The 27456-nt window shown below is 52.8% G+C and overlaps 1 protein-coding gene across 3 annotated transcripts in view; it reads left to right on the top strand.

Annotated features, from left to right (window-relative positions):
• RPTOR (regulatory associated protein of MTOR complex 1) overlaps window positions 1–27456 on the top strand; it is a 204266-nt gene that overhangs the window by 74402 nt on the left and 102408 nt on the right. For all 3 annotated transcript variants that reach the window (XM_039859512.1, XM_039859511.1, XM_039859510.1), the window contains exons 4-5: window positions 10890–11048; window positions 24270–24416. In XM_039859512.1, the coding sequence (XP_039715446.1) occupies window positions 10890–11048; window positions 24270–24416 (306 nt within the window). The remainder of the gene's footprint in view (window positions 1–10889; window positions 11049–24269; window positions 24417–27456) is intronic.

Below are 27456 nucleotides of genomic sequence, written 5' to 3'. Positions count from 1 at the left end.
CAGGAGGACGGGAAAGCACGTTTTATTATGTCATTATGAACTTAGAGATTTTAAACGTATTGGACGGGTTTTAATTCATGCCGATTTTGATTACTATCGAAGCTCAAATTGTCCCATCTTTAGTTAGTGGGGCCTCTTCTGGTTGGCTCCCAGGTCCTGTCACCAAGTCCTTGTCCCTCTTGTCCCTGTGTGGCTTCCTTGCTATCTGGCACGACAGGACGGTTCGGGTTCACCTTGTGCATTTCCTGTGGCGGACCTGGAGGAAGCCGTTTCCCCATGAGTTTCGGTTTCCTTTCGTGAGAAACTGTATTTCAGAACTGCAGTCTGGGCGTTCGGGCTTGTCCCCTGTGCCTGTGTCAGACATTTCTAGGCCTTCTCAGGGGATCGAGCTGGAATCGTATGATTACCCTTTTATATAGTTTACTTTTTCACCAGTATTTACCGATTCCTTTGCATCTCTAACCGTTCGGTGTAACCATTTTCCCGTCTGAAGCTCATCCTTTAGAATGTCTTTGTCTTCGTTGTCTCTTTTGGGATGAGCTTTCTCAGTTTCTGCCATCTCAATATGTTTATCTTACTCTTGCTCTAGAAAAGGTTTATTTTTACTTGGCATAGAGTTGTGTGACATTTATTTTCTCTCAGCATGTCAAAGCTGTAATTCCACGTCTTTTGGCTTCTAGTATCACTTTCGAGAAGTCAGCCATTGACCCAGAATCTTCTCCTTTAGGGCGGTTTGTCTTTCCTCCCGTCTGCTTTCAAGAGCTTCTCTTTGCTCAGGGCTCTGCAGATCCATTAATATGTGTACAGTGTAAATTTCTGTTCATTCTGCTTGAGATTCAGTGGGATTCAAAAATTCAGGAATTGGCGTCTTTTATAAGTTCTGGTAATTTCACAGCCATTATCCGTTCAAATATTGCTGTCCCCCATTCCTACTTCTGTTTGAATCTTATCAAAACTGTGTTGCACCTTCTCACCGTGTTCTTCAAACTTTTCCTATTAACCCCTTTCTCATGTGTTTTCTGATTGCATCTCTGTGGTTACATTCTAGTTTCTTCAGCTCTATCTTCCAGTTCACACATCCTTTGTTCAGCTATGTCCAAACTTATGAAGCCTTTTCATTTTTATTTCAAGTTCTCTTAGGACATTAAATTTTTTTTTTATCTGTTGATCCTGGTCTTCTATTTTAATTCTCTTTCTTAAAAGACATTAAATAAAGTTATCTTACGTCAACTTATTTTGGTATCTGAAGTCTGTATATCTTCTGATTCAGCCACTGTTTTGGTTGGCTTTCTGGTATGGTACCTGTGTCCTAATGCACTTTTAAAATATTAGCAGTGAGTTGTTTTCCTTTGAAATTTAACGGTGTGAAGTCTTTGAAGCTTGAGATGAATTTTTTTTCCCCAGAAATTGTTTAGGTGTGTTTCCGTCAAGCACATAAGGACCCTGACAATCAGGGTGATTTGAAGTCCTGTCTTGAGGTTTCTGTGTCCCACCCAGGGAAAACGCCTTTGCAAACCCATGTCAAGACCAGGCTCTCGCTCTGCTTCTTACAGGGGTTAGAGACATGGCTTTCCTTGGTGGTGTGCTCTCGCTTTTGGTTGGACCTTCCTCTGCGTGGGTGTCTGCAGGCCCACTCTTCTGGAGGGACACCTTTCTTGGCCCCCTCCCCTGGGCCTTGGGTGTTGTCTCCTGCTCCTCAAGCCACTCGTGGCTGCAAACACCCCACCCCACCCCCTCCGCGCGCTCCGGCACAGGGCCTGGCGGCCGCTGCTCACCAAAAAGGTCTTTCCTTGTTGACGTATCCAGGCGCCTGGCTTAACTGTCGCTGAGAAGATGTCCCTGCCGGCGCATATTCCCCACTCCCAGCATTTCCTCTTTGTGGTGTGAGAGGAGCCCAGGAACCCAAGTCACCACGGTGCTGATGTTCCCTCACCTGTGACCTTTTATCGCGGCAGATGCGATCTCCTTGCTGGTTTCGCCAAGGGGTGTAATGGCCCCAGGTCCTAATCTTAAAATCGGGTGGTATGACGAAGCATTTTTGAGAACATGGATTGCACTAAATCACAGTGTGAGTGGCACAGCCTGACGGTTCTGAAAGAAATACAGAGGTAGCCGACCCCTTGATATCCAGTACAGACGTTTCCGGTGATGAATTGCTGTACACAGTCGGTGGATAGTATTAAGTCCACCTAGAGTTGAAAGTGTTCTGGAAATTTATAGGTCAGGGAGCCTTGTGCTGGTGAGAGGCAGAGGAGTTTGGAGGGTCTGTGCAAACCTGTAATGACCTGTCTTTGCTTTATTACCTTGGAGAGTTCCGGTAGTTGAGTGGTTGAATCAAGGTGACTAGTGCCTGGAATTTGCTTAAACCCAAAAGTTTCTGAGGGAAGTGAGTCAGTGTGGAGGTAAAGTCATCTCCAGCTTTGACCGAAATGATAGGAAACAGCGTCAAAAGCGAGAAACCTGCAGCTCTACGTTCCCTGAGAGGCAGCCGGTGTCCGGGCATCTCCCGGGTCGCGGGGTGCCTGAGCCTGTCTGAACGGGAGCATCGGGGCAGGTGGGACAGCGGGAGATGACAGAGGACAGGCTCGGGCGCAGCCTCCTGAGACAGGGCTGGCGTTGGTGGGCCTGGCACGTGCGTCCTGGGAGTAAGGGCTGCGCTTGCGGTGCGCTCCCGCTTGCTTACGCGCCGGGGGCTGCTCACGGGGGTGGGAAAGGAAGCGTTTTCCCATGCCTGGCAATAAATACACCCCTTCCTTCCTTCCTTCCTTCCGTCCTTCCGTCCGTCCGTCCTTCCATTCATTCCGTCCTTCCGTCTTTCCTTCCTTCCCCTCCTCCTCTTCCTGTCATTTTAATATTTGCCTTTTACATTTCTAAGTGAAAATCCTATGCTTTACAAACTATCCTAACTTTTCTCTCCATTTCTGAAGTACGATAAAGAAGGTGTAACCCAAAACTGTACTGTAACCCCTAAATGTGGCACATGATCCTTGCCTTGCCACCTTGAAAAATAATAGCGTACAGACACTAGCAAACACGCCCGCTCCTTTTCCTCCCACAGATGTGGTTACTGCACAGGATGGACTACATGCAAATAAAGAGTCGTTATTATTGTTATCATTTTGATGTCACTTTGACATCAGTATTGTTCACTGGTGTCTAGGCTCCAAGAAAACAAGGAATGGCAACTTCTAGGTGGCTGACAACAGTGGTGGTATTTTACGTCCCTGTCTCAGAAATTTTTCCTCCAAAGCAATACAGAAGAATAAGGGGGAAATTAAAGTATATGAAAACCGTGTGCTCAGCCCAACACATCATACTGAAAGTAAGGACATCAACGTGAAAGTAAGGACAGACCCGAACCTCAACACGTTCTCTCTATTATCCCCTCCGGCTCCCACGCCCGGCCTTGCGAGTGCCACGGCGAACCGGGGAGAGCTGCCAGGAGGGGAGAAGGAGCTGGTGACAGGGCCCGAGGCTGGTCTGAAACCACTGCCGGGAAGACCAAGGCCACCTCGGTCTGAGGACACCGATACAGGTGACCAGGGAAAGCAGAGCGCAGGTCACAGGGCGAGGCTTAAAGATACAGGCAAGTGTCTGCAGAAGACAGAGGAGATAGACGTGGCATCAGGTCACCGGCAAGGGGAAAAGAAGCAAACGGGGAAGATTTCAGGTCCTATAAATAAAACGAGATCACCGAACGTTTCCTATCGGCACCCAACAAGCAAAACATTCAGAAAGGCAGAGACACTGAACGATGGCCCCCGGGCCTGTTGTCTTTCTATAAATAGTTTTATTGGAACGTGGCTACAGCCATGCATTTAGATGTGCCAGTGGCGGCTTCTGCATCACAGCCCCGCCGTAGAAGTGAACTTCACAACAAAGAGTGAAACCTCTGTGGTCAACTTGAATGTGCTCGCTCCCGAAAACCAAGGAAGCCGACTCCCTGTTCATGGAGGGCAAGACGTGGCTTTACAGAGGCCCTGTTCTGCCCAAGTTCATTAGTGCGTTTCATGCAATCCCAGTAAAAGCACCAGTGCCTTTCAACACATGGAGTTACACAAGTAGATATTAAAGTTTACACGGGACAACAAACAGGCCAGCCAGCCAGGGAAACACTGAGAAATGAAAACCACCAGAGTGACCAGCCCCAGCAGGTGCAGAAGTCCTAGAAGCTTCCGTGACTGAAAGAGATAGCCGGACCGGGGTGGGGTGCAGGCCCTTGGAGGGGGTGGGTGCTGTCGCGTGCTGTTTGTTCCATAGTCGTACAGAAAGCAGTGGGCTGCACGCCTGCCCTGTACCGTCTGCTCGTGGGACTGGGCCAGGGTGCCGACAGCAGTCCCCACGGAGCACACGGAGATCGGGGACTCTGCTCTGTCACGCGGACCCGTGCTCATACGCACACACGTACATTTAACTTTTTTTGGAACCATTCAAAAATAATTTGCAAACATCTTGTCCCTTTACCCATAAATACTTCAGTGTGTCGTTCTTGGGAGCAAAGACGTCCTCTTACATAACAGGTACGTTCGCCACACTCAGGATGGGCTCGTCGACTCAGTTCTGTGCTCTGAGCTGTTCCGTATCAGACTCTGCCAGCTGTTGCGTTGCGTCCTGACTCCCCATGGGGCCGGGCTCACCCCAGGCTCATGCACGGCCTCCCGCTGCCACTCGCCGTCCCTCCGGCTCTGGCCCATCACGCCCCAGACGCGCTCACCCTGCCGCCCCAGCTGGCGTTTCCCTCGTTTCCTTAGGAGCAGGGCCGGGCCTGTTCCCGTGCGGAGCGCTGCAGGGGGCGCTCGTCACCCTCTCCGGCACCGACGGGGGGCGTTTGCTGTCGTCTCGTCCTGTTATTGGGGATGCTGGGTCACGTCATTAAGGTGGTGTCTGCCAGGTTTCTCCACTGTGTCTTGTTAAGGGTGTACCTTTAAGGTAAATTCATAGCAATAGTGTCACTGGGTCAAAAAATGCACAGTTTTAGGGGTCGGTGTCAGATTCCTTGCCTCGGGGCATGTGCCATTTTACACGTGAGAGCACCTGATGACACAGTGCCCGGTGGTACTTTTCCGTGTGCGCCCACCTGTGCAGGTGTGCAGGCTGGCGGCCAGGGGGCTGTCCTGCCTTGGGGTGGTTCTGCCTGCCACCGTACTCTGAGTACAGGTGAACAGGGTGGCACATTGAAGGGCCCGTGCCATGTCTTTCCTGTGAATCGTCTGTTCCAGTCTTCTGCCCGTTTTCCTCGTAGGGCATCTTTTATGTCCATCGTTTTAACGTCATGGGTGGTGGCCGCTCTCTCTCCTCAGTCCCCCGCTGCCCTGACTGCCACTCGCTTCCACTCCGAGGGGTGGAGAAGTCAGCCGTTGTCTTGGGGAGCACAGTGGGGGGGTCACCATGTCTGTCCTCGTCGCGGAGGTTTTCCCAGTCCCAGTGGTCCTCTGAGATGGCAGCGTGGCCTCTGAGGACAGTGCCGAGAGAGAGGTGCCGGGGCTTTCACAGGGCTTCAGCCCTCCAGGCGGGCTCGGCCACAGGCGCCGTCAGTGCTGCTCATTTCTGAGCTGCGGTGTCTCCGGGATGAAGAACTGGGTGGCGGCTCGTGCGCAGAGCCTGGTCGTCGAGTTGCGAGGGGCAGTGCTCGGCTGGCCTAAACGTGCGTCCTCCTCGTGGCAGCCTGAGAGAGGCACGGTCAGCACTCCAGCCTACAGGCGGGGACGCCGAGGCCCTCACGCCTCCCTGTCCAGCACGGCTGTCACCGTACGGGGTTGCCACCGTGCTTCCCCACCGTCCGCTGCGGAGAAGAGAACTCTGCCCCCCGGAACCGCCTCACCATTCAGGCTTTGCGGAGCGCCGTGCCCGGGGAGGGTGGCAGGACCACGGACGAGGCCACCTGTCCACCTGTCTCCAGTGCCGTCCTGCCCCGAGGAGGGGCTTGTCCGGCCTTCACAGAACCCAACGCGTGAGGGTGAGCGGCGAGCCCCCCAGCGGGACAATCCTGCACTTCCCACGTCGGCCGTCCTACCTGGGACCTTCAGTGTAATTGATTTTAGATGCCAGCTGAGATTTATTTCATCGGGAGCCCCGCAAGTGGAGGCCGTAAGGGTTAACGTCACGTAGCTCGCACAGATAGAGCTGCTGGTCCCAGCTGGAGCCGCTGGCCCTCTCCTGTGCCCTCGTCAGCAACAGGGCGCAAAGTCTGTCCAGGGCCTTCCGCCACCAGAGGGCACCGCTGACGGTGTGGTTCCTGTGGCGACGAGGCCCGGCCTTGTTGCCCTCTGGGGCCAGCGAGGTGGCAGCCCACGAGTGTGCCCCCAGCGGACACTGGCCAGCTCTGTGCGTGTGAAGAGTTGTGAAGGACACATGCCGTCACCCAGCCACGGAGTCATGGCGGCTGCAGCAGAAGGGAAGGACAGGTCCGTGCGTCGAGGTCCTGCTGCCCCGCTGTCCCTGCTCGGCGCCCTCCCCGTGAGGGCAGCTGCAGTGTCCTGTCTGTGCCCAGCAGGGGGTTCCGGCAGCCAGAGATGACACGTTTGTGCCACCTACCGCCCACCCCACCCCACCGGCCACCAAAGCTGGCTGCCCGGGTGTGCCTGTGGCCTCCTCAGAGGTGGCCGACTGGTGCCAGGGCACTTCCTGCGGCTTTGCCGCCTGTGCCTCTGGCTCTGGCTCCACACGCAGCCCCGCACCTGGGCTCCAAGCACCAGCTCAGGAAATGCTGCGTCAGCGCAGCGGACACCGGATCCAGCACAGACGGCTGCGCCTCCTGCTTCGTCACCCTCCAGGTCGCGGACACTGCGCGCGTGAGAGTGTCACCTTTACAGAAGTTGCAGATGTTGTAGGATGTTACTGACACGCGCAGCTGACAGTGTTCACGCACTCACACGTGTGTGTAGCCCGGGGCCGGCCTGTGTGTGCGAGTCCACGTGTTCAAGACGGGGGTCAGCAGCGGGCACCGACGCGGTGCTGGAGCCCAGCCCCTTCCCGCAGCCCCGGGCCCTGGGGGGCAAGGGGGGCCGCCTAACCCACACACGGGCCCCTGGGCGGGCGGGACTGCCCTGTGGTGGCCTCTTCTGCTAGCTGGTGCCGGCCTGCTGCGGGTCTGGGGGGTTGAAAATCACTGAAGTGCTAGAAGGCAGCGTATCTGGTTTGGGATGTGACCTAGCCTGAAAGTGTTGCTTCGAGTGCTTTCAAACATGTATGAGGTTATTTCAGGCCTTGCAGTCTTTATTGATACGCGGCCTTTCTAAAGCGAGCAGGATTCCCTCCCGAGGCTGGTGACATTCCTGCCGCCCCCGTGCACAGAGGTGGGCGTGCAGGATCCATGCCGGCCCTGCACCCGGGCAGCGAGCGCTTAGAGGAGCTACAGCCCCTCCCGGCAAACCATTTACGTCCTCACAGGTCCAGGACTGCCTGGTGGCCTGGAGCGGGGGACAGCGGGCCCGCGGTCGGTCATGTCCTCACAGGCAGGCCCGCCCCTCACTGAGCAGCCCACAGCACAGCCCTCCGGCCAGGCTCAGCCTCGGGCAGCGCTGTCAGTTCTCAGGGGAGATGATGCAGCCGAGTGCTTTGTAAACTACAGAGATGACCCAGTTGTAGGGACAGCCAGACGGTACAGCTGTCATCAAGTTAGCTGGGCGATGTCGGCACCGGGACCCACAGTGAAAAGTCAGACTCTTAATCGGAGACAAATTTCCTCGTTCAGGGTAAGCTGACTGTATCTTCACCATCATGATAACTTTCTTTTTGCGTCTAAGACTTGGGAAGATTTTCAGAGTCAGATGAGCATCTGTATTACGTTTAGGAAACATACGTTTTCCAGGTGTGTTAACCTTTCAGATTATTGGTACGTATAGCTTATCTGTGCTGAGAACACATGAGATTTCTACCTGTGTGGACATCTGGGAACATCTGGCCATGCTTTGGGAAACGCAGCCTGTGGACAGCTTGGGATGAGAAGTAGCCGGTTTCAACTTTACCGTCAAGTTCAGTGAAGCTCCGTGTGAAAGCGACCCCACAGGACTTCCTGTTCGTCACGGAGATGGTTCCAAGTGCTGTCTGCTTGTTTGGCTCCCTATTTGTTTTTGTGGCTTATTCATTTGTTAATTTTTAAACTTTTTATTATGGAAAATTTTTACATGTACCCGTCATCTGTGTTCAGTAGTTATCAGCTTGTTCCCAGGCTGCTTCTGTGCCACCGCCCACTCCCCTCTCCCACCCACGCCCCTGGCTTATTTTGAAGCAAATTCCAGACATCATATAATTTCATCCGTAAATATTTCAGTGTATCTCTAGAGATAATTACGACTTTAAAAAATACACTCGGAGCTTGTGCATCGATTCGGGACACTTGCGAGTAAGGGGACCGCACCGTGACGGGCCTGTGTACCCTTCAGATCCGCATAATTAACCCAAACGGCGGCGTCCCGCCCGAGCCACACAGTTCGCCAGTCAGCGTCCCTTCCTGCTGCCTGCTGGTTGAAGAAGCTGGGGCGTGGTCTGGGCTTCGCCAGTCGCTGCCAGCCCCCCACCCCCGCCTTCTTGCCCCAGCATGTTGGCAAATCTAGAGGCGTGGCCAGGTCGGCCCTATGGGAGGGAGTGTTCGGGGGCACAGAGTCGTCTAGCTGGTGGGCTGCCTCCTTTAGGATGGCCACGTTGGCCGGTCATCTCCTGTGTGGTACCCGGATCCATCGTTAGAGATTAGAGGGAGACAGTATGTGACTCGGCCTCCTTTCTGCCACCAGGATTCTCTGTGAAGAGAAAGTTCCTCTCATCAGCCACCGGGAAGCCTGAGGTGTAGTTTCATGGGGTGTGGGTGAGGAGGGCGTGCGTCCAAAGTCACAGCGTCTCAGTGAAATGTTCCCTTCTGTGTCCCCAGAACTGGGTTGTCATTTATCAAGCACCCTCATCTTGTATTCTGCGACTAACCAGAGTGCGGGCATTTGGAGCTGAAGACTCAGTGCCTTGTTTCTGTCTCACCCAGAACACGCACAAGCAGTTTACCAGTTTTTCTGTATTGTTTTCGTAACTTTCCTATGCAGAATTCCAGGTACCAACGTAGAGAGAAGCGTTGACCGACATCTGAGCACCTGCCCGGACGCGTGATTTCACGCGTATGGCATTTGTCGTTTTGATTTGTTTCATTACTGATTATTGTAATCAACGTCAGTGGACGGTGACAGTCCCTCGGCAGCTGTGGATGTCGCAGCAGAGCCTGTGCAGATAGGTGCACACCGAGTCGGAGGCTGTGCTTCCTGAGCGCGTGCTGTGCGAGGCCGTGCCGGGCGCCCGGCCCTCTGAGGGAGCCGTGGCCTCAGGTGCCACCTCTCGCTGCTCACGCCCCCTGCCCACCCATGTCCTCCGCAGGGGCCTCGCAGCACGGGGCTTATTGGTTTTCACTTTACTTTTTCAATATGGTTTTAAAAGTTTATCAAAAAAACAGGTAAACATCGTTTTTAAACATGTACATCATTTTTAAAAATCAGAACACAGTCCCCACCTAGAGGCAAACCCTCCTGTAGACACGCCGTATCTTTAAAGGACGTGTTCATGCTGCGCTTGATGGGCTTGGGCACGTGGGCGTCTCCGCTGCCTCCCTGGCGCGGCTTCCGTGCTTTCGCTCGCGTCGCTCCTTCCGTGACATCCGGTGTGGGTGCAGTTCTTCTGCTCCTGGTCCTTTTAGGTTGGGCATTTACCGTTAAAAGGGCTTTGAAACCAAACAAAGAGAAGTGACCATGAAGTAGGGAGACTGCTGACGAGCACACGGGCGTCGCCCACTCCCCCGTCCTGGCCGCGCTGTCTACACGCCGCCCGCCCCCCACGCAGCTGTCCTGCAGTCTGCATGGCTCTCAGTGAAATGAAGTCAGTGTCCATGACGTCGCGACCGTGAACCACTGGTCACCCGGGGGCCAGGAAACGTGCTCGGCTTCAGGTCTGGGCCTTACAGTAGCTCCTCTGGCCCGCTGGCCTCTCCGGCCCCCCCACCTCATCCCGCAGGAGGCTCAGTGTCCGGGGGGTGGGGCCAGGCCTCCTCCTGGTTTTCCCTCATCGGTGTTTTCCTGGCTGCTCTGGCTTGTTTATTTCCCTCGTGAACTAACGTGGCACCTGCCTGACTCCGCAACACAGCGTGTCGTCGTGTTGGGGATGCGTCCCACTTGTCCGTCAGCCTGGGGAGCACGAGCGTCCTGCCCTGCAGCGGACAGTGCCCAGGTGCTCAGGCCTGCTGCTGGGCCGTCCAGGCGGGTGAAGCTTCCTTGGCTGGGACTCGTGCATCTCTGCTTGAGTTCATGCCTGCGCGTTTCACCTTTGTTGCTTCATAAGTGGGAGTTCCGTGCAGTTGGTGCCGCGACCGCTTGTTGTTTGTATAAAGGCTGTTGATTTGTGTGCATTACTTTTAGGTCCTGCTGCTTCAGCGAGTCCTTAACGTTCCTCGGCTCGGCCCAGGCAGGAATGGAGGGAGGGGAGCCACAGGGCAGACGTGACACAGACACAGAACCCCTTTGTTTTCTTTCTGTCTTCATTTTTTTTTAACTGTTCTTCATTTTTTAGCAAATTGTCTCTTCCATGTTCCAGGTTGTGTTTTCAGAAGGACGCGGGGCTTCTGAGAGCTCTTTTCGTGCCAAGCGCAGCCCGTTTCCTTTGCGTGGCATGTGGCAGGCTGCCCTTTATCTCTTGTGGTCTTCATGGGGCTTCTCAAACAATGCTCGTTGAGTGAGTGAATTTTCCCGACCACCACGTGAAGCAGTTCTCATCCCAGTTTCATACACGACGAGACTCGGGGTCGCTTGTCCCGGGTCACGCAGCTGGGCAAGGCGGACGCGGCGCTGAGGACGGAGTGCACACGTGGGCCAGGCGTCCCCGCAGGCCCAGCACCAGTCTCTCACCCATTTCTCCTGCCACAGGCCCGGTACAAGCAGAGCCTCGATCCGACCGTGGACGAAGTGAAGAAGCTGTGCACGTCCCTGCGCCGGAATGCCAAGGAGGAGCGGGTCCTCTTCCACTACAACGGCCACGGGGTGCCCCGGCCCACCGTCAACGGGGAGATCTGGGTCTTCAACAAGGTGAGCGCCCGCCCGCCACCCCCCGCCCCCTCGGCGACCCGCCCGCCCACATTTTGCAACAGAAAAAACTCCTGTGCCTGGTTGTTTTTTTTTCAGCTTTATCACTAAAATAGGAACGACTCCAAAACGTTCCACCAGGTAACTGTCCGCTGTCCCTTTTTAGTCCTAATGCATTTGGGTTTATGGAGAACGAATTAAACATCGACTGCCAGAATTTCAAATTCTGGGGCAGAAACAAATTTGGTTCACAGAAACCTTATTCAGTTCTTCTTTGCTTTCATTCATCAGAGTTCTGTCATTTTCCTGCATAGGCCTTGTACGTATCTTGTTAGATTTATACCTAAGTGTTTCATTTGGGGGTAGTGCCAATGGTATTATGTCTTTAATTTCACATGCCGCTTGTTCATGGCTGGTATGTAGCAAAACAGTTGATTCTGTGTATTAACCTCGTATCCCCGTTGGTTCAAGGGGTTTTGTTGATTCTTTTGGGTTTGCTAAGAGACGATCGTGTCACCTGTGAACAGGCAGTTCTGTTCTTTCCTTCCCAGTCCCTATACCTTTCCTTTCCATTTCTGGTCTCATGGCATTAGCCGCACTCCCAGAGTGATGTTGAAAGGGGCGAGAGGAGATGAACTTGCACCTGGTCTTCGTGGGAAGTCTTCACGCGTCTCACCATTCAGTACCATGTTAGCTGGAGGCTTCTGTAGATACTCCTTATCGAGCTGAGGAAGTTCCTCTGTTCCGAGTTTACTGACAGTTTTTACCATTAATGGGTGTTGCATTTTGTTAAGTGTTTTTTCTTTGTCTATTAATATGACAATGTGATTTTTTTTTTTATTTCCTTTTAGTCTGTTTATGTGCTGGCTTAATTGAGTTTTTGAATGTTGAACCAGTCTTGCATACTTGGGATAATTCTTTTTGGTTGTGGGTCTAATTTTCTCTATACATTATTGGATTTGGTTTGCTAACATTTCACTGAGGATTTTCGCAACTATATGTTCTTGAGAGATATTGGTCTGTAGCTTTCTTAGAATATTTTTGTCTGATTTTGGTATTAGGGTAATTCTGGTCTCAGAGAACGAGTTAGGATATATTTCCTCCACGACTATAGAGAATTGGTATAATTTCGTCCTTAAATGTTTGGTAGAATTCACCAGTGAACCCATCTGGGCCTCATGCTTTGTAAGCTTAATTATTGATTTAATTTCTTTAATCCATATAGGCTTATTCCAATTGTCTGTTTTTTCTTCATAAGTTTTTGCAGATTGTTTTTAAGGAATCGCTCTGTCTCATCTAGGCTATCAGACTCAGGTGTGCAGCGCTGGTCATAGTGTCCTTTTGTCACGCTTTGTGCACGTGGGAGCTGTGGTGATCTCTGGCATTTCTGATTTTGGTGCTGTGTGTCCTGCCTCTTTTTTTTTTTTTTTTTTTTGGTTCGCCTGACTGAAGGCTTATCAATTTTATTGATCTTTTCAAAGAACCAGCTTTTGGTATCATTGATTTTTCTCTACCAATTTCCTGATTTCAGTTCCACTGATTTCTGCTCTAATTCTTATTCCTTTTCTTCTGCTTACTTTGAATTTATTTTTTATAGTTTCCTAAAATGGAAACTCAGATTAACGATTTAGATCTTTTTCCTAATACATGTTTTCAATACTATAAATTTCCCTCTGAGTATTGCTTTTGCTGCATCCCGCAAATTTTGATGAGTTATGCTTTCATTTTTATTTAATTCAAAATATTCAAAATATTTGACCCATGTGTTATTTTGAAGTGTGTTGTTTAATCTGCAGGTATTTGGGGGTTTTCCAGGTGTCTTTCTGTAAACGATTTCTGGTTTAATTCCATTGTGGTTTGAGAGCAGACACTATGATTTTGAGAGCAGACACTGTATGATTTCTGTTCTTTTAAATTTGGTAAGGTATGTTTTATGGCCCAGAATATGGCTTATCTTCATGACACTTGCTTAATTTTAATAGGTGGAATAGCTTTTAAGGTAGAAAAGGCTTAGCAACAGGATTGCATGTTATTACTGTAATTTTAAGGTTATCTGGACTTATCGTGGCCCTTTCGTGGTGACATACCAGGTAAAAAGTAAAATAAGTCTATGAAGGGGTAAACTAATTTTACGACCTTAGCTATAGGGTTTAAGAAACACTGACTGACGGCCTCATAGATTCCAAGATGCCCAGTTTTAGACCCCATGATACAACAGTTCATAAAACACACCAAGACCTCGCTGTCATGGAGCTCGCATTGTGATGGAGAGAGACAGACAGACAGAGACAGAGAGAGACAGAGACACAGAGAGACACAGAAAGATAAAGAGAGAGGGAGAGAGAGGGAGAGAGACGACTGACTGCAAACATGCCGACGGAAGGGGACGTCGTGGAGACAAGTAAACCACACCCGAGGACTGAAGAGCGGAGTGGAGGGGACGCGTTCTGTTTTATACATAGTGATCAGGGAACATTTTGCTCATAGAATGTGTTTAAAGGAAAACACCCATTCATGCGTGAGTCAGTGTTCATTGAGCACCTGCTGGGGTGGCAGACACGAGTTTGGGAGCTGGAAATAGAGCGACCAGCAAAGGACAGAGCGCAGGCCTCATAGGGCTGAGAGCCTGGCCTGCTCTGTGGAAGGCTTTTAACAAATCCATTTCCGTGAATGATACAGGGCTACTCAGATTTTCCGTTTCATTTTGAGTCATTTTGATAAGTTGTATTTTTGAAGCATTTCCATCTAATTTAACTTGTTAAATTTATTGTTACAAATTTATTAATATTTTCTTATCTTTCTTATCTTTTGGGATATGTGGTGATCGCCCCACTTTCATTCCTAAATATTGATTAATGTGTCTTCTCTTTTATTTGTGTTCTGTCCAGCTAGAGACTTGTCAGTTTTTACTGACCTTCCACAAACACATTTTAGCCGTGTTCATTTCCCCTGCTGGCTGTGCTCTCTCTCTCTCTCTCACCGATCTGTGCTCTTTGTTATTTACTTCCTTTTACTTCCTTTGAGTTCAGTTTGCTCATTATTTTCTAGCTTCTTAAGGTAGAAATTTGGGTTTTAGTTTTAAACCTTTCTTGTTTTTTCTGTAGGGATTAGAGGCTGTACATTTTCATGTAAGCACCGCTTTAGTGAAACGTTGACAAGTCATATTTTCACTGTTGTTCAACTTGAATAATTTTTATTTTCCTTTGTGACATCTTTTTTGACACATGTATTGTTTAATTTCCAAACATTTGAGGATTTTCCAGATATCGTATAATTCAAATTCAGTAGTCAGAGGATATACTCTGTATAGTTTCGACCCTTCAGACTTTGCCGAGACATTTTTATGACCCAGCACGTGGCTGACCCGGGAAGCGTCCCCCGCACCGGAGGGTGTGGTCTGCGGTGGCCTCAGAGTGTTTACGTCACATGCGTCAGAGCGGCGGACGGCATTAGTACCGTCCGGGCTTCTGCATTAGCGCCGGTGTGTTTTTAACTAGAAAAGATGTAATTACTCTGCCTGGAGTTTTCTTTTTATAAAGTTTTTTTAATCTATCAACTTTAACTATCAGTTTTACTCTCCCAGTTACTGACAAGAGGTGACTGGTGTCGCCCGGCGGGCTACGGGCTTGGTTCTGGCAGTCTCGCTTGGTGGGTTTGAGCTCTGACGGTGAGAGTGTACCCGTTTGGGACACTCGGTATCCTCCCGATGACCTGCCCCACTTGGCGTCGTGAATGTCCCCTTCGTCTCTGGCCGCTCTCCTTGTCTGACTTGTAAGAGGGCCATGTCACTCTCTTCTACGTCTGGGATTTGCAGGAATCACCTTTCTGTGTCCATCCTCCGTGCGCCTTTGAATTCAAAGTGTGCCCGTGTGCACAGCACAGAGTGTGCCCGCTTCCTGTCTGATGGGACGCAGAAGAAACAAAGGTTCTAGGCCAGGTTGCGGGGCAGAGGACACCTGCTCCGGGCTCTCCCACAGCCACTGCCTGCTGTTAGGGCACTGAAGGCACAGGTCACGGGTCGGGAGAAAGGACTTGTTCCAAAGTATAAAAAGACCTCTCGAAACTCCACATGTGAACAAACAGCCCTACTGAAAACCAGGCAGACGCCACCAGAGACCACGCACAGACGGCAGCCAAGCGTGTGAGCAGGTGCTCAGCGGCGTCGGTCGTTAAGGAGCCGCACATCACAGCCCCAAGACACCACGAGGCCCCTGACGACACCACAGGCTGGCCAGGACGTGGGGCCGCAGGAACTCTCACCACTGCTGGCGGGGACGCGGAACGGTGTGCCACGTGGGAGGATAGTGGCGGTTTCTTAGTGAAACGTGCCATCTGACCTCTCGGTGCTGACCCAGAGGAGTAGCACACACATCGACAGGAAACCCGCTCCGGAGGTTTGTGACAGCCTTCTCCACAGCTGCCAAAACCTGGGAGCGGCCAAGGTGTCCGGTGGCGGCCCAGCCACACAACGGAGCATTATTCAGCAGTGGAAAGAAACGAGCTGCAGGCCACAAAGAGCCATGGAGGGACCTTAAGAGCAAAGTCCTGGTTGAAAAAGCCTGTCGCAAAGGCCACACACCCTATGGTTCCAGCTCGGTGACGTTCTGGAAAAGGCAAAACTCTGGTGACAGTAACAGCGATGGTTGCCGAGGGGACGGGGAAGGAGGGAGGGACAGGCGATGCAGGCACTCCGTATGGCCCTGTGGTCATGGCTACATGTCATTTCTCATTTGTCACAGGAAGTGCAGACCGGGGCCACCCTCAGGTGAGCTGTGGACCCTGGGTAAGCGGTCACGCAGCTCGGAGCAGGTCACACACGTCACGGGCAGTGGCTGCAGCGCCATCGGTCCTTAAACCTGCCCCTCCACTCCCTGCATCCGTAGCACCTTCCGTCCCTGCACCCCGCACCCCCTATCCGCCCCCGCCTGGCCGCTGGTCATCCGGCGATGCTGTGTCCTGCTTCGTCACTGTGCTCAGAGCTGCTTAAAGCGGGGACTGCCGAGTCCTCGCAGGCGGTGGTAGCAGCGTGATGGGGCGTCACGTACCGGGGTCTCTGCGGGCCTGCCCCGAGCGGGGAGGGAGGCGGGCGGGGGCTGACGGGAGTCCTTGCGGGCTGCGCGCGGGCGTCGTCGCCAGCAGCCGCGCTGCCGTCTCCCCGCTGTGGCCTGTGTTCCTCGGACTCTGCACTGATGGACCAGGGCCGTCCCTTCCTCCCCGACCTTCTGCCCATCCTGCTGTCTCTACCTGGTGACTGGTCACTGGCCAGTTTCCAGCCAGTCCCCTAAACCAGTAATTAGGCAGCAAAGGCAAGCAGCGGCCCGCTGTCCTAAGTCCCACGGGCCAGACGACTCGCAGGAGCCAGACGCCTCAGCGTGTCGCATGATTTCACTCAGGACCAGAAGGCACGTCCGAGTCAGCGCTTTTGCCGCAGCCTCCAGGACAGTGGCGCCCAGCCCGTGAGGTCCACCCGGCGTGGAGGAAGTGAGTGTCTGCAGCGTGTTTAGTGAAACAGTTCCGTTTACAAACATTTCGAATTCCTAACATTTGGGTAAAGTGACCCAAAGAAGGCGCAGGACGGAGGAGCAGCCGCCGCTCAGAGGCCGCCACGGGCCGGGCCGTCCCCACCGTGCACGCGGCGCTCAGCGCCACGCGCCTGCCTCACAGCCAAGGCTGCCGCGGGCACGTACCGTTCGTGAGGCTGAAACTGCACCGTTCGTCTTGGAAATCGTGACTGCTAACGGCAACAAGAAAGGATACATTTTGCTTAACAACACACAGTTTGGATGTTTTAAAAAAGCTCCACAGACGCTAACGCTTCTCCTTGGTGTCACAGTGGCGTGTTGACCGAAGTCTCTGGGGCCCGCACCCCTTTGTTCTGGGCAACACGTTTTCATCTCTTTGGAACAGAATCTCACGGTCCCTGCTCTCTGCTGCCCCACGGACGGAGAGCAAACAAGTCCTTGATCGACAGGGCCCTTTTCATGAGGCAAATCACCTGGCTCCCAGGAAGTGTGTGCCAGTGTCCAACTCACCCGTTGGCAGTGACAGCCACGTCAGAGTCCCTCTGCCCCGCGTGGCCGTGGCCAGCGGGGTCTCCAGCGCTGTGGCTGACCACACACACTTCTTTCTGTCCTTTCTTTTCTCCGTCTCTTCTTTGACACAGGAGTTTTTATACAAAAATGTTCACAGAAGCATTTTTTCGTGGTGGAAATAAGACTGGAGACGACTCCATTGTGCCACGACGGGAGGAGGGCCCGGCGCGTTTGGCGTGTCCCCAAGTGGAAGGTTAACCCAACAGGGATTAGCTACAGCAGCCGCAGCGGATGGGCCGCTTGCAGAAGCATACGACTTGAATTTAAAGACTTAGCTGCTTTGCGTTTGGTATCGTTTTTGTAAAACTCAAAAACAAGCATAACTAAACAGCGTGCGTTTTAGGGAGACACAGCATGAGTTACAATTATTTTTTAAAAGCGAGGGGATAGAAGCACAAAACTAATGACCCTGGCTTCAGGAGGGGAGGCTTGGGGGGAATGGGGTTGTGGGCGGCAGAGCCCCTTGAACACAGTTGATAGTTTTCTGCTGCTAATGAGGAGTAGGGGTTCATGACGCACACATGTGACGTGTGCATTGCACGCACACTCGCTCACACACCCACACACTCATTCACACTGAATTAAACGCGTCTGAGATCCAGCAGCAAGACCAGTGTGACAGCTGCACAGGCCACTCCCACTCCCGTGAGGCTGTGTGAGGCCACCCAGGGAGCAGTTCCTCTCAATGAACCAAATGAGGGTCTCGGACGTCTCAGCCACCTGCTGTCTGCTAATGTCTGCTTCTAGTTGGACACAGAGTCATCCGTCAAGCAGCAGTCAGTATACACTGTTGTGGTAAATATACAATAAAATAAACGTAATTAAACATAAATTTAAAATGAAATGAAATATGTAACAAAAATAGGTTTAAACACCTAACTTGTGAGCCATCAGCATCAGACGTAGATGTCACTTCCCGCTTCATGCATTTCGGCAGCCGGATCATCACAGACACATTACTTATCGGAGGTATGAGTCACAGGTAATAACCGCGCACAGACAATTCCTATCTTAAACGCCAAAGTGAATCCCAAGTCGGTCGGTATTTCATAAAACCCATTCAGCAGGGAAAATGAATGACTCACAGCCACATCCTCAAACACAATATGGGATGGAAAAGCAAACTGCAGAGGATACGCAGAGCGGCACCATTCATAAAAGTTCACGGGATGCACGGGATCCCTTAATGTTCGTAAAGACCACGCATCCATATGACAAAGGCCACAGACGTTACTGGGGACAGTGGACCCAAGTCCCAGCCATCAGTTACCTCTGGAGGAAAGGGGAGGAGAGCACGGAGCCACGGGCAAGGGCGGCTCTGGTTATCACGTCTTTTTTACGCTGGACGCTGGGCAGCGGTGGTGAATATATATTTTCCGCATGTGAAATGTTTAATAGTGAAAAATAACAAAACTTTAGAAGAATCCCTGAGCATTTAATAAATAATTTTTGCGTAATGAAACCTTTCTAAGCATGTCACAAAAATTTATGTGGAAATACTGATAAATTTGATTACATAAAATATTTAAATGCCCATCTTGCAAAAAAAGCATAAAGTCAAGGTAACGAATGGGGAAATATTTGCAATGCATGGGGGCAGATAAAGGCTAATTTCCTTAGTGAGCAAACGGCTATAAATCAAAAGTCTTCAGCAAGAGGAGCACGACGTAGTAACGGCAGAGCCTGTGAGCGGGATCGTGGAGACGAGAAATGCGAGAGGCCAGGAAGAGCGCGCACGGGTTCACCCCACACGCAGACGGACAGCGAAGCGAAGCTGTTTGCGCTCAGAGGACGCGGAGCGAAAACCCGCTGTCTCAAACGCCCCCGGCGAACGGGACACGGGAATAGCCGTGACCTGTACGGGGCACGCGGCCTTGACCTGTGACGCAGCCTCGAGGAATCAAGTTCGCAGCTGCACTCGAAGGTACGCAGAGATCCGCGCCCAGGCTCTTAGCGCGACGCCGTTTACAAAGCAGCTGGAAAGGAGCACAGCGGCTGCCACGGGCGCCTGACAGGTATCGGTGGCATCAGTTTGAGAAGCTGCGAGAGTTAAAAGAATCAGCAATACAGACCGGTGTTCACGTTAGTCAAGTTCCACGGGAGGTTGCAGGACACTGTGGGGAGCAGCCCTGCCGCACGTAAAACTGTGCGTCCTCCCAGAAACGTTCGCTTAGACGCGGAGTTTGCGAAAGGGCGCAGGGAAAGAGCGGAGGTCACCGCCAGCGAGGGACAGGACAGGGCCCGAGCAGAGGACGGCGAGGACTTTACCGTTCACTCACACTCAGCCATGCAGTTTGAAAAAAATACCGGCTTTTATAATAAAGACGTGAAAATTAGTTAATAGAAGGTGACCATTTAAAACAATAAATTTCATAATTTAATACCATTTATTTAGAATTGCTCACGGAGTAATTAGTAATTGTTTAACTGCGATAAAGAAGAGGACGTACCGCTAAACCTTCAGCTTTAAGGATTTTAAAGGACCGCAGGCTTGCGGTGACGTGTTGGCGACCATGTGTGGCTGACAAGCACCGCTCCTGACACCTGAGCACCCCTGCGGGGCCATGGCCTCCTGCCCCGGGTGAGGCGTGTTCAGGAACAGCCTGCGGAAGGGAGGCGGGCCTTCCGCTCACGCATGCGTGCAGACGTTTCCACGGCTGCGCCCGCACCTCCCGCCTGTCGGGGGAGGGAGCCCGGATCCTGCAAGAGCTTTGCAGGAAGGCGATGAGCAGGGGTCCCCGCTGGGCTTCATGCTCCCGGGGGCGGAAGCCACACACAGTGCTCTCTGGTCCCCTCCGGGTCCTGCTCGGCTGCCTCCGTCAATGCTGCCCGCAGCACAGCCCAATGAAGCCGGTGACCTGTTTCTGTTTTTAAATGTTTAACGTACTCTAACAGATAAAGTGGATCGTAGTGAATAAATGATCTGAAACCTATGTCTTTCTTTGAAATGAGAACCTGGCCTTGACTATGGTCCTTCGAGAGAAAGGAGGGCTGCTTCCATCAGGGGCGCCCTGCGTGCCGGCTCGGTGGAGGCACCAAGCGCATTCCGGCCTCGGATGGCTGGGCGGGGGCGCTGGGGCACGGTCCAGGCAGGGAGACGCTCGCACCGGGGCCCTGTCCCCACGCGGCCTCCGCAGGCTGGCTCGCCCAGCACCGGGGCCGTCGCCGTGGGGCTGCCCGGCACAGGTGCGCGGGCCCCGATGCGGGCGGAGATGGCAAGTGCGAGCCACATGCTGCGGCCGCCTCCCTCTGCGTGGTTTATTAGGGTCCAGGCTGCGCTCCCAAGGGACTCAGACTCCCAAGCGTCCTGGCCCCACTAGGCCGGCCATTCCCGGCTGACATTGCAGATGAGGTTGTCCCTCGTCACAGGCGCGTCCCCTCCAGGGGTTCCTCCTCAGGCCCCCCGGGCACTTCCCAGAGACCTTGAGCATCACAGCTGGGCAGGGGTTGGGCTACCACCAGATGGTGGGCAGAGGTCAAGGGCGCCACACGTCAGGTAGAGTCCAGGACTGCCATCCTACCCAGTGGGTGGCCGCCAGTGCCCCGCGTGCCATGGTGGATGGAGCAGTCCCGGAGGGGCTTGCCTCTAGCGGGGGCCCTCGGAGGCTGCCATTCACCCCCCGTGGCCTGCCATGCCCCTCTCTGCCATGGAGCACCCCAAGGATGCTGTGGGGTACAGGCCCCCAATAGCCGGAAGCTGCGGAGCTGGAGACCAGTTTGGAAAGCTGAGGACTCTGCCTCGCTGTCCCAGGATGCACATGAGAAGCAGGGAAGGTTCTGGCCCCCGTGGACCGGGCAGTCCGTGGGGCCAGGGGGCACGAAAGAGAGAGAGCATTCGTCCCTAGTGTCCAATGGTATCACCGTTTCATTATTTTAATGACTCACCGTGCATCAACTTTGTATCAGAAATTTAAACAGTAACTTCTGATCCTTGGGAAATAAAAAGAAACATTTCAGCTCAAAAGACAAGACCTCAGAACCCACTATATTAAAATAAATTTCATTTTTTGCTTCTTTGTTGTTGGTGAGGCCTTGGGCCCTGTGCCTAGAAGGCAGTGCAGGTGACAGCGTCCGCCTTCCCCTGATAGTCATGCAGATAACGCTATGGCCAGAGTGTGGTCAGCGCCGTCGCTCGCTGAGCTGGGAGCATTGCGGGAGAGGAGCAGCGCGGAGCCAGAGCGTTGGTGCGCGGTGACTTCCCAGGCTGCGCCGAACCTTCCCCTGTGAGGGTCGAGGGTCAAGGTGGCCCTGCCCAGTTAAAGGCTCACGTTGCCCCTCGTGTCCCCAGGACAGGGGCAGTCTGCCAACAAGGAAACCATCTCCCACTGTGCTGGGGAGATGATTCATCCTGCTCTGTCCATGGGAGCCTTTGCTGAAGCCTTTTTACCTGTCCAGGTAACACGCTCCACCTGCTTGTTACCGGGGCTGGACACAGAAGCGTTGGAAACCCTGGAGCTCGCCCTCCCCTCCCTCCTTCAACAGCTGGTGCACCTTTACATTTTTTCTTTCTAAACAATACAACTAGTTTTTGTTATAAAAGATTCTAAAAGAAGTAGACGTGATGCCCTCAGCCCACACGCAGGCCCTCGCCAGCCTGGTACGGACCCTTCGGTGCCGTGCGCGGCCCGCTCGCACACGGGTTCCGCGGGTCCTCATTATGGGGAAAGCAGCGGCACTGGGGACGTGGTGCTTCCCACACACAGCTTTTCCATCTCTCCCCCGAGGATGGGACCATGTTACGTGCGTGGGTCTGAGTCTAGCATCTTTAAAATCACTCTGCCCCACTGGACAGAATTGGGCAGCAAGATCAGACTTCGGTGCGGAGAAGCTGGGACACATGCTGCCTGAGACTTCCGCTGACAATGAAGAGGGAGAAATAGGTATGAGACTGGCAGTCTCTCCCGCAGGGGCTTGGAGATGGCGTGCAGCTTCCTGTGAGTCAGCTGTCTCTGCACGTGCATCTCCAGATACCAACCTGAGTACGTCTGTAGGATGGACGTTTAGTGTTTACAAGTACGGCCAGGTTGCCTTCCAGAGAAGCTTCCTTAGTTCACGTCCCTCCGAGGATGAACCAGCCTCCCCTCTCCCCCCCGAACAGATCCTTGTCGACATGGATTACTCATCTTTCATATTTCTTTCCAGGTTGCTGGACGAAAGTAGGTAGGTGGGTGGGTAGGTAGGTGGATGGATGATTCTCATTGTAATTTGTGTTTCCGTGATCGATGGAGACTGTGGAACTCATTTCATGATCATCCATCCTTCGCTTCTGTGAATTGCCTCTTTGTATCTTGTTTGTTTTTTTGTTATTTTGTGTTTTGTTGATCTGAAACAACAGTTTACATACACATTCTAAATGTAAACACACACACACCCCCGCCCCGGTCACATATGTCATACCTACTTTATTCTTAAATTCCTTGTCGCTGGTATGTGTTTTTATCCAAATTATATCATTTTTATGCTGTTACATTTTTCATTAAGGCTTCTAGGTTTTTAAAGAAGACCTTTCTTACACCAAAATAAATAAATCATCTATTCTTCTTTTATTTTTAGTTTTAAAAATCTATCCTGATTTTTTGTGTGTAGGTCTCAGATAGCACTGAGGAGTGGTTCAGTGTTACAGTATCACTTACTGAATCGTTCATTCTCTCTTCACTGCTTTAAAATGCCACTTTCATTACAATTACACATGTGGGTCGCTTCATGGACTTTCCTGGTTTTTTTTGTCTGTCTCACCCTCCCTTGTTCCGTCCTGTAATTACTGTGGAGTTGCAGTATACTTAACATAGGTAGTGCGAGTCCTCCCCATTGTTCTTTATTAAAAAATTATTATTTCTTTGCTATTCTGGTGCCTCTCTCTTCTGCACTAACTATAGAACCAGCTGGCCAAACTCCATTGAACCTGCTGGTGTCGTGATGGGCTCGCGTCCACTTTGTAGCTTCATCACAGAAGAGACGACATCTTTAGAATTTTTCGCTGGCTTTATTCGGAGAGCACCTCCCCACATGTCCTCTTGCACGGTGCAGTGGTGACAGGCCACCAAACGAGGACGGTTCAGCAGCATGAAATGGCACAGCCTGGGGAGAGGGTGGTGCCTCCTGAGGGGATGGCCACAGGCCCACGCACTCCTGTGTCATCCACACAGCCTTATCCCTTCTGGGGGGTGACTCACCCCTGACGTGTTGCTGTGCATGCGGAGAAGGCCTCTGCCACCCGGTGCCCTGACAACAGACGTCCCCGGGCTGGTTCAGGCCTCCATCGTCTGGCCCTTTCCGCTGCTGCCTTGCAGACGGTCCTGTCGGCAGCCGGAACAGCCCCCTTCGCTGTGAGGGACGGTCGGCTTCTGCCAGTTCCACCTCTGCGGGAGCTCGCAGGAGAGTGAGGAGGCCATGCTTTCAGTGCAGAATTGCTTAAAAATGTCTCCTGTGGGCAAGCGCCGGCAGGCTCCCTAGGACGCGAAGGGCGCCTTCCATGTCCCCAGAACGTCCGAGTGTCTCAGCACTGACGTGCAGTGTATCGGGAAGGGCGCACGCCGCTCCACGCGTTTGTGTTCGTAGGTCGCTGTTCTGTGATTCGAAAAAGAGCTACAGGGCCGGGGTGATGCTCCCTGGGCGCGCACGTGTGGGTTTTTAATGACGTGCTCTGGGTGTCCGCGGGAGGAGGGGACCAGGGGACGTGCAGGCGCTCTTTGGAGCTCCTCTGCGAGCGGGATGCGTGGCGTTGTGTGACCCTGGGGAGGTTACAGAGCCAGCCGGGAGCCGCACATCCTTTGCGTTGGTGGGCGAAAGCCGTGCTTTGGTTGCAGGGGCGGGAGGCCCTGCGGTGGCCCGCGGGAGGGATAGCCCGCAGCAGCGGGAGTGAGCTGCTCCAGGAGGCAGCGAGCCGCTGGCCAGAGCGACAAGCGCAGAGCAGCTTTGAGGCTGGGGATCGAACTGGGACAGCCCTCCAGGACTGGCCATCCTGGGTCAGGCGGCACGTGGGTGGGTGGTGGTTAGGACAGCGTGTGCACCACAGCTCAGAGGCTCCCGCAGCCAGGCTCCCGCTGGACCCGCCCCTCCCCGCAGGCAGCGCTGCGGGCGGCACACCCTCCCGGGGCCCAGGAGTAAACGCGCACACTGTCTTGTCTTCCAGAACTACACCCAGTACATCCCTCTGTCTGTCTACGACCTGCAGACGTGGATGGGCAGCCCGTCCATATTCGTCTACGACTGCTCCAACGCCGGCCTCATCGTCAAGTCCTTCAAGCAGTTCGCCCTGCAGAGGGAGCAGGAGCTGGAGGTGAGGCTCCCCAGTGCCCACAGGGCTGCGCTTTGTGTCCCCCAGGGTGCCGGACCCCCGTGCTGCTCCCTCCCTTTCCCTGGGTGGAGCTTCGTCAGGTGCCATGGTGGTCGAGGCAGAGGACCCGAGAAGCCCTCGGGGCACGCGAGTGGGCTGCTGCTTCCTCTCACTTCACTTGGTGTCATTTCTAATCTGAGCGTTAATGAACTGACGACGTTAACAGGTTGTGCTCTGGTGGCCTGTTGAAATGAAGCAGACACATTTATTTTAGGCACATTGGCCCCATATCTGGGCACAGTCTTTCGTTTCACTGCCATCTCTGTAACTGCCCCAATTTCATTTCCTTTTGTGTTTCAAAATAATAACAACAAAACTCAACTAAATAACAACTAAGCCAAACACAGGAGACAAACCGAAACGGTGCCACCGTTAGTGTCCGTGTCAGGAGCTAGAGACCAGTGTGGTGCTCTGATCACCGAGAGGCCTCTGACTTGGTGGTTCTAGTTAATATTTGATGTTTGAGTAAACGGTGCATTCTAAAGAGAAACCGCAGGGGCAGCTTCAGTTGCGAGGCCTCCGTCCCGTGGGCTGCACGGGAGTGGGGGGTAAACCCCCCGCAGCCCGAGGGGCTCACGACTCTCAGTGTAGAGGCACAAACGGCCCTGAGCACGCGTGTCCTCAAGCCGTACCGGGCCCTCCAGCGCGTGTGTCGGCACGGGTTTCACGTTGCGTCAGCAGGCATCGCTGTCATGCGGTGTGACGTTTTATATTTATAAACTAAGTCCTTATACAGGACGTTGCATGAGAGTGACTGATGAATAAGCCCTTTGCTCTTGAAAATGGAATCAAGTGCCACGAGTTATTATTATCACTGTTTTCGCGTTCTGTAATAAGAGGAGGGGAAGATCGAGTTTTGCGCTGTCAAATTTATACCTTGCTTTTAGGCATTTCACGTACGTTTACCCAAGGGATAGGTTATCTAATGAGCACTAAGAAACTCAGCACCAAGAGGTAATTTGCTTTTCCTCGCATCAGATAATAAATATTGCAAAAGAATTTTTTTTTTTTTACATTTATAATGTGTAAATAAAAACGACAAAGAATCCTGCTGGATTTTTACACCCGATTTATGAGCTTCTGGGTGTGTGAGGGAAGACCAGAACCACCAGCCTTACTTAATGAAGACGCCTTAGATGCGGCCCCTCACCCCCAGTTCCGGCAGAAGGCAAGTGTTTCTGTCTCATGCCTGCGGCTGACTGTTACTTCTCAGCTCGTCGAGGATCTGCTCCATTGGCATGTCATGTGCTCTCGCCATGTTGCCAAGGATTAATCAGCCCGAGAAGCTGTTCATTTCACAGAGTGCGACAAAAAAGAGAGATCAAATGCAAAATATGTGATCTGAAGGGTTACGTAGACGGCAATGCAAAATTATACCATCTGTCTTATCATTAGCTCTGCCTTTATCTTCTTTATTTTTAAATTACAGTGTAGATAGTCTTGCGTTTTTCCGTCACACTTACTATTATTGGCTGCTGTTCAGGCCTCTTGCATAAACAGCGGAAATTAAAATGATAAAATTGGCTCCCAGCTAAATCTTACTGCTCACGTTAGTCGTTTTATTATCTGTGTGGATACAGCAATCCTTTGTGGCCTCTTAGGTTTACTTTTGAAAAACATTTTCCCTCTCTACAGTGGCCAGATTCTTTGTAAATTTACAACATGCTTTAACACTTCTGTGGAGTCGGTGATAACATGTGAGCTGACAGAAGTTGACAGTTGAATTGTTTGCACCGGGGTTTGAAAAATAAAGGGCAAAAAACTGATTGAATATGATGCAGGAAAATGGTTGCTTGGACCAAGAAGCATCCAGGTAACGGACCTCACCGGGACTAGGAGCGCATCCGTTTTAAGAGACGACCGGCAGCGTCCACGTCCTCAGGCGCCCGGGGTGCGGGGCGCGTGCGGCCCAGGCGGTCCCGCCATGGACCCAGGTCTCGGAGCGGTCCTGCAGGTGGAGGATAAGGCGCTTGCGGGGAGGCAGCATGCCTGTCACGCACGGAGGACCCTGCGTCATGGCTGCGATCCGCCTGTCTGTCACTCAGCCGTCCTCTCTGCACGTTCCACTGTGTCACGGTGCTTGGTAATTTGAAAATTAAGGGAAGTCTTCAAATTCCTCTGCTTTCGGTGTTCTTTCTAAGAGAAATGTTTTTATTTTTATCAAATGAGCACGTGCCACGATTCTAAAAATCCAGTAGTGCAGCGGGCTTGTAGTGAATGGCACAGGGCGCCCCCACGCCCGCCCGCTCCGCAGGGGTTCTGCTCCCGGCGCCTCCACTGAGCGTTTCTGGAAGCGTGAGTGACGTGCTTACACCGTTCCGTCTTGGCTCATGAGCTTCAGGCCATCTGTGGGCTTCCCGCTGACGTCCAGGCCATCCAGGGCTGCCCTTAGTACGCCTCGCTTAGAGAGTCGGAGAAAGTGTGTGGGACCCTGACAGCGAGGGGGCGCGCTGCCTGGTTGTTTTAAATTGAGTGTGTTGTTGGCGTCAAAGGGTGAACTCTCGAGGGCGAGGGCGACTGAAGAGGGCGGGTCACAGCCACCCCTCCCCCATCCCACGGCCGCTCAGTCAGGTCCCTGCTGGGGTTTTCGTCATCGCAGTCTTCAGTAATCCCGCCTGTTCTTAGTTCTGGTTTCGTCAGCACTCAGCGCCGTCTTGGTTTTCAGGCTCCCAGCTTCCCTGTGCTCTGTTTCGCCGCTGGCCCCCGTCACCAGCCATGCCTGCTCTGCCGCTTGTGTCCGGTCTCTGCAGAATCGAGCCCCGTGCCTCGTGCGTGGGTCGCTTCTAAGAAACGACAAGGCCTGAACTCCATGACGGCCAGTCGGTCTCGCTCACCGATGGCCGAGTAGGCCGCTGCCATCCCCATCCCCGTAGCAGCTTTGTCCGTCTCTGTGCTCTCCTGGAGATCGCCTCTCCTCTCGAACTGGATCTCTGACGTTCCCTCCGTCTCCGAGTGTGCGGGGGCGGCATCGGCATCGGCTCGC

This window comes from Pteropus medius, unplaced genomic scaffold (genome assembly GCF_902729225.1).
Source record: "Pteropus medius unplaced genomic scaffold, Ma_sr-lr_union100, whole genome shotgun sequence".
Classification (NCBI taxonomy): Eukaryota; Metazoa; Chordata; class Mammalia; order Chiroptera; family Pteropodidae; genus Pteropus; species Pteropus medius.
This window is presented reverse-complemented; position numbering and strand designations above follow the sequence as displayed.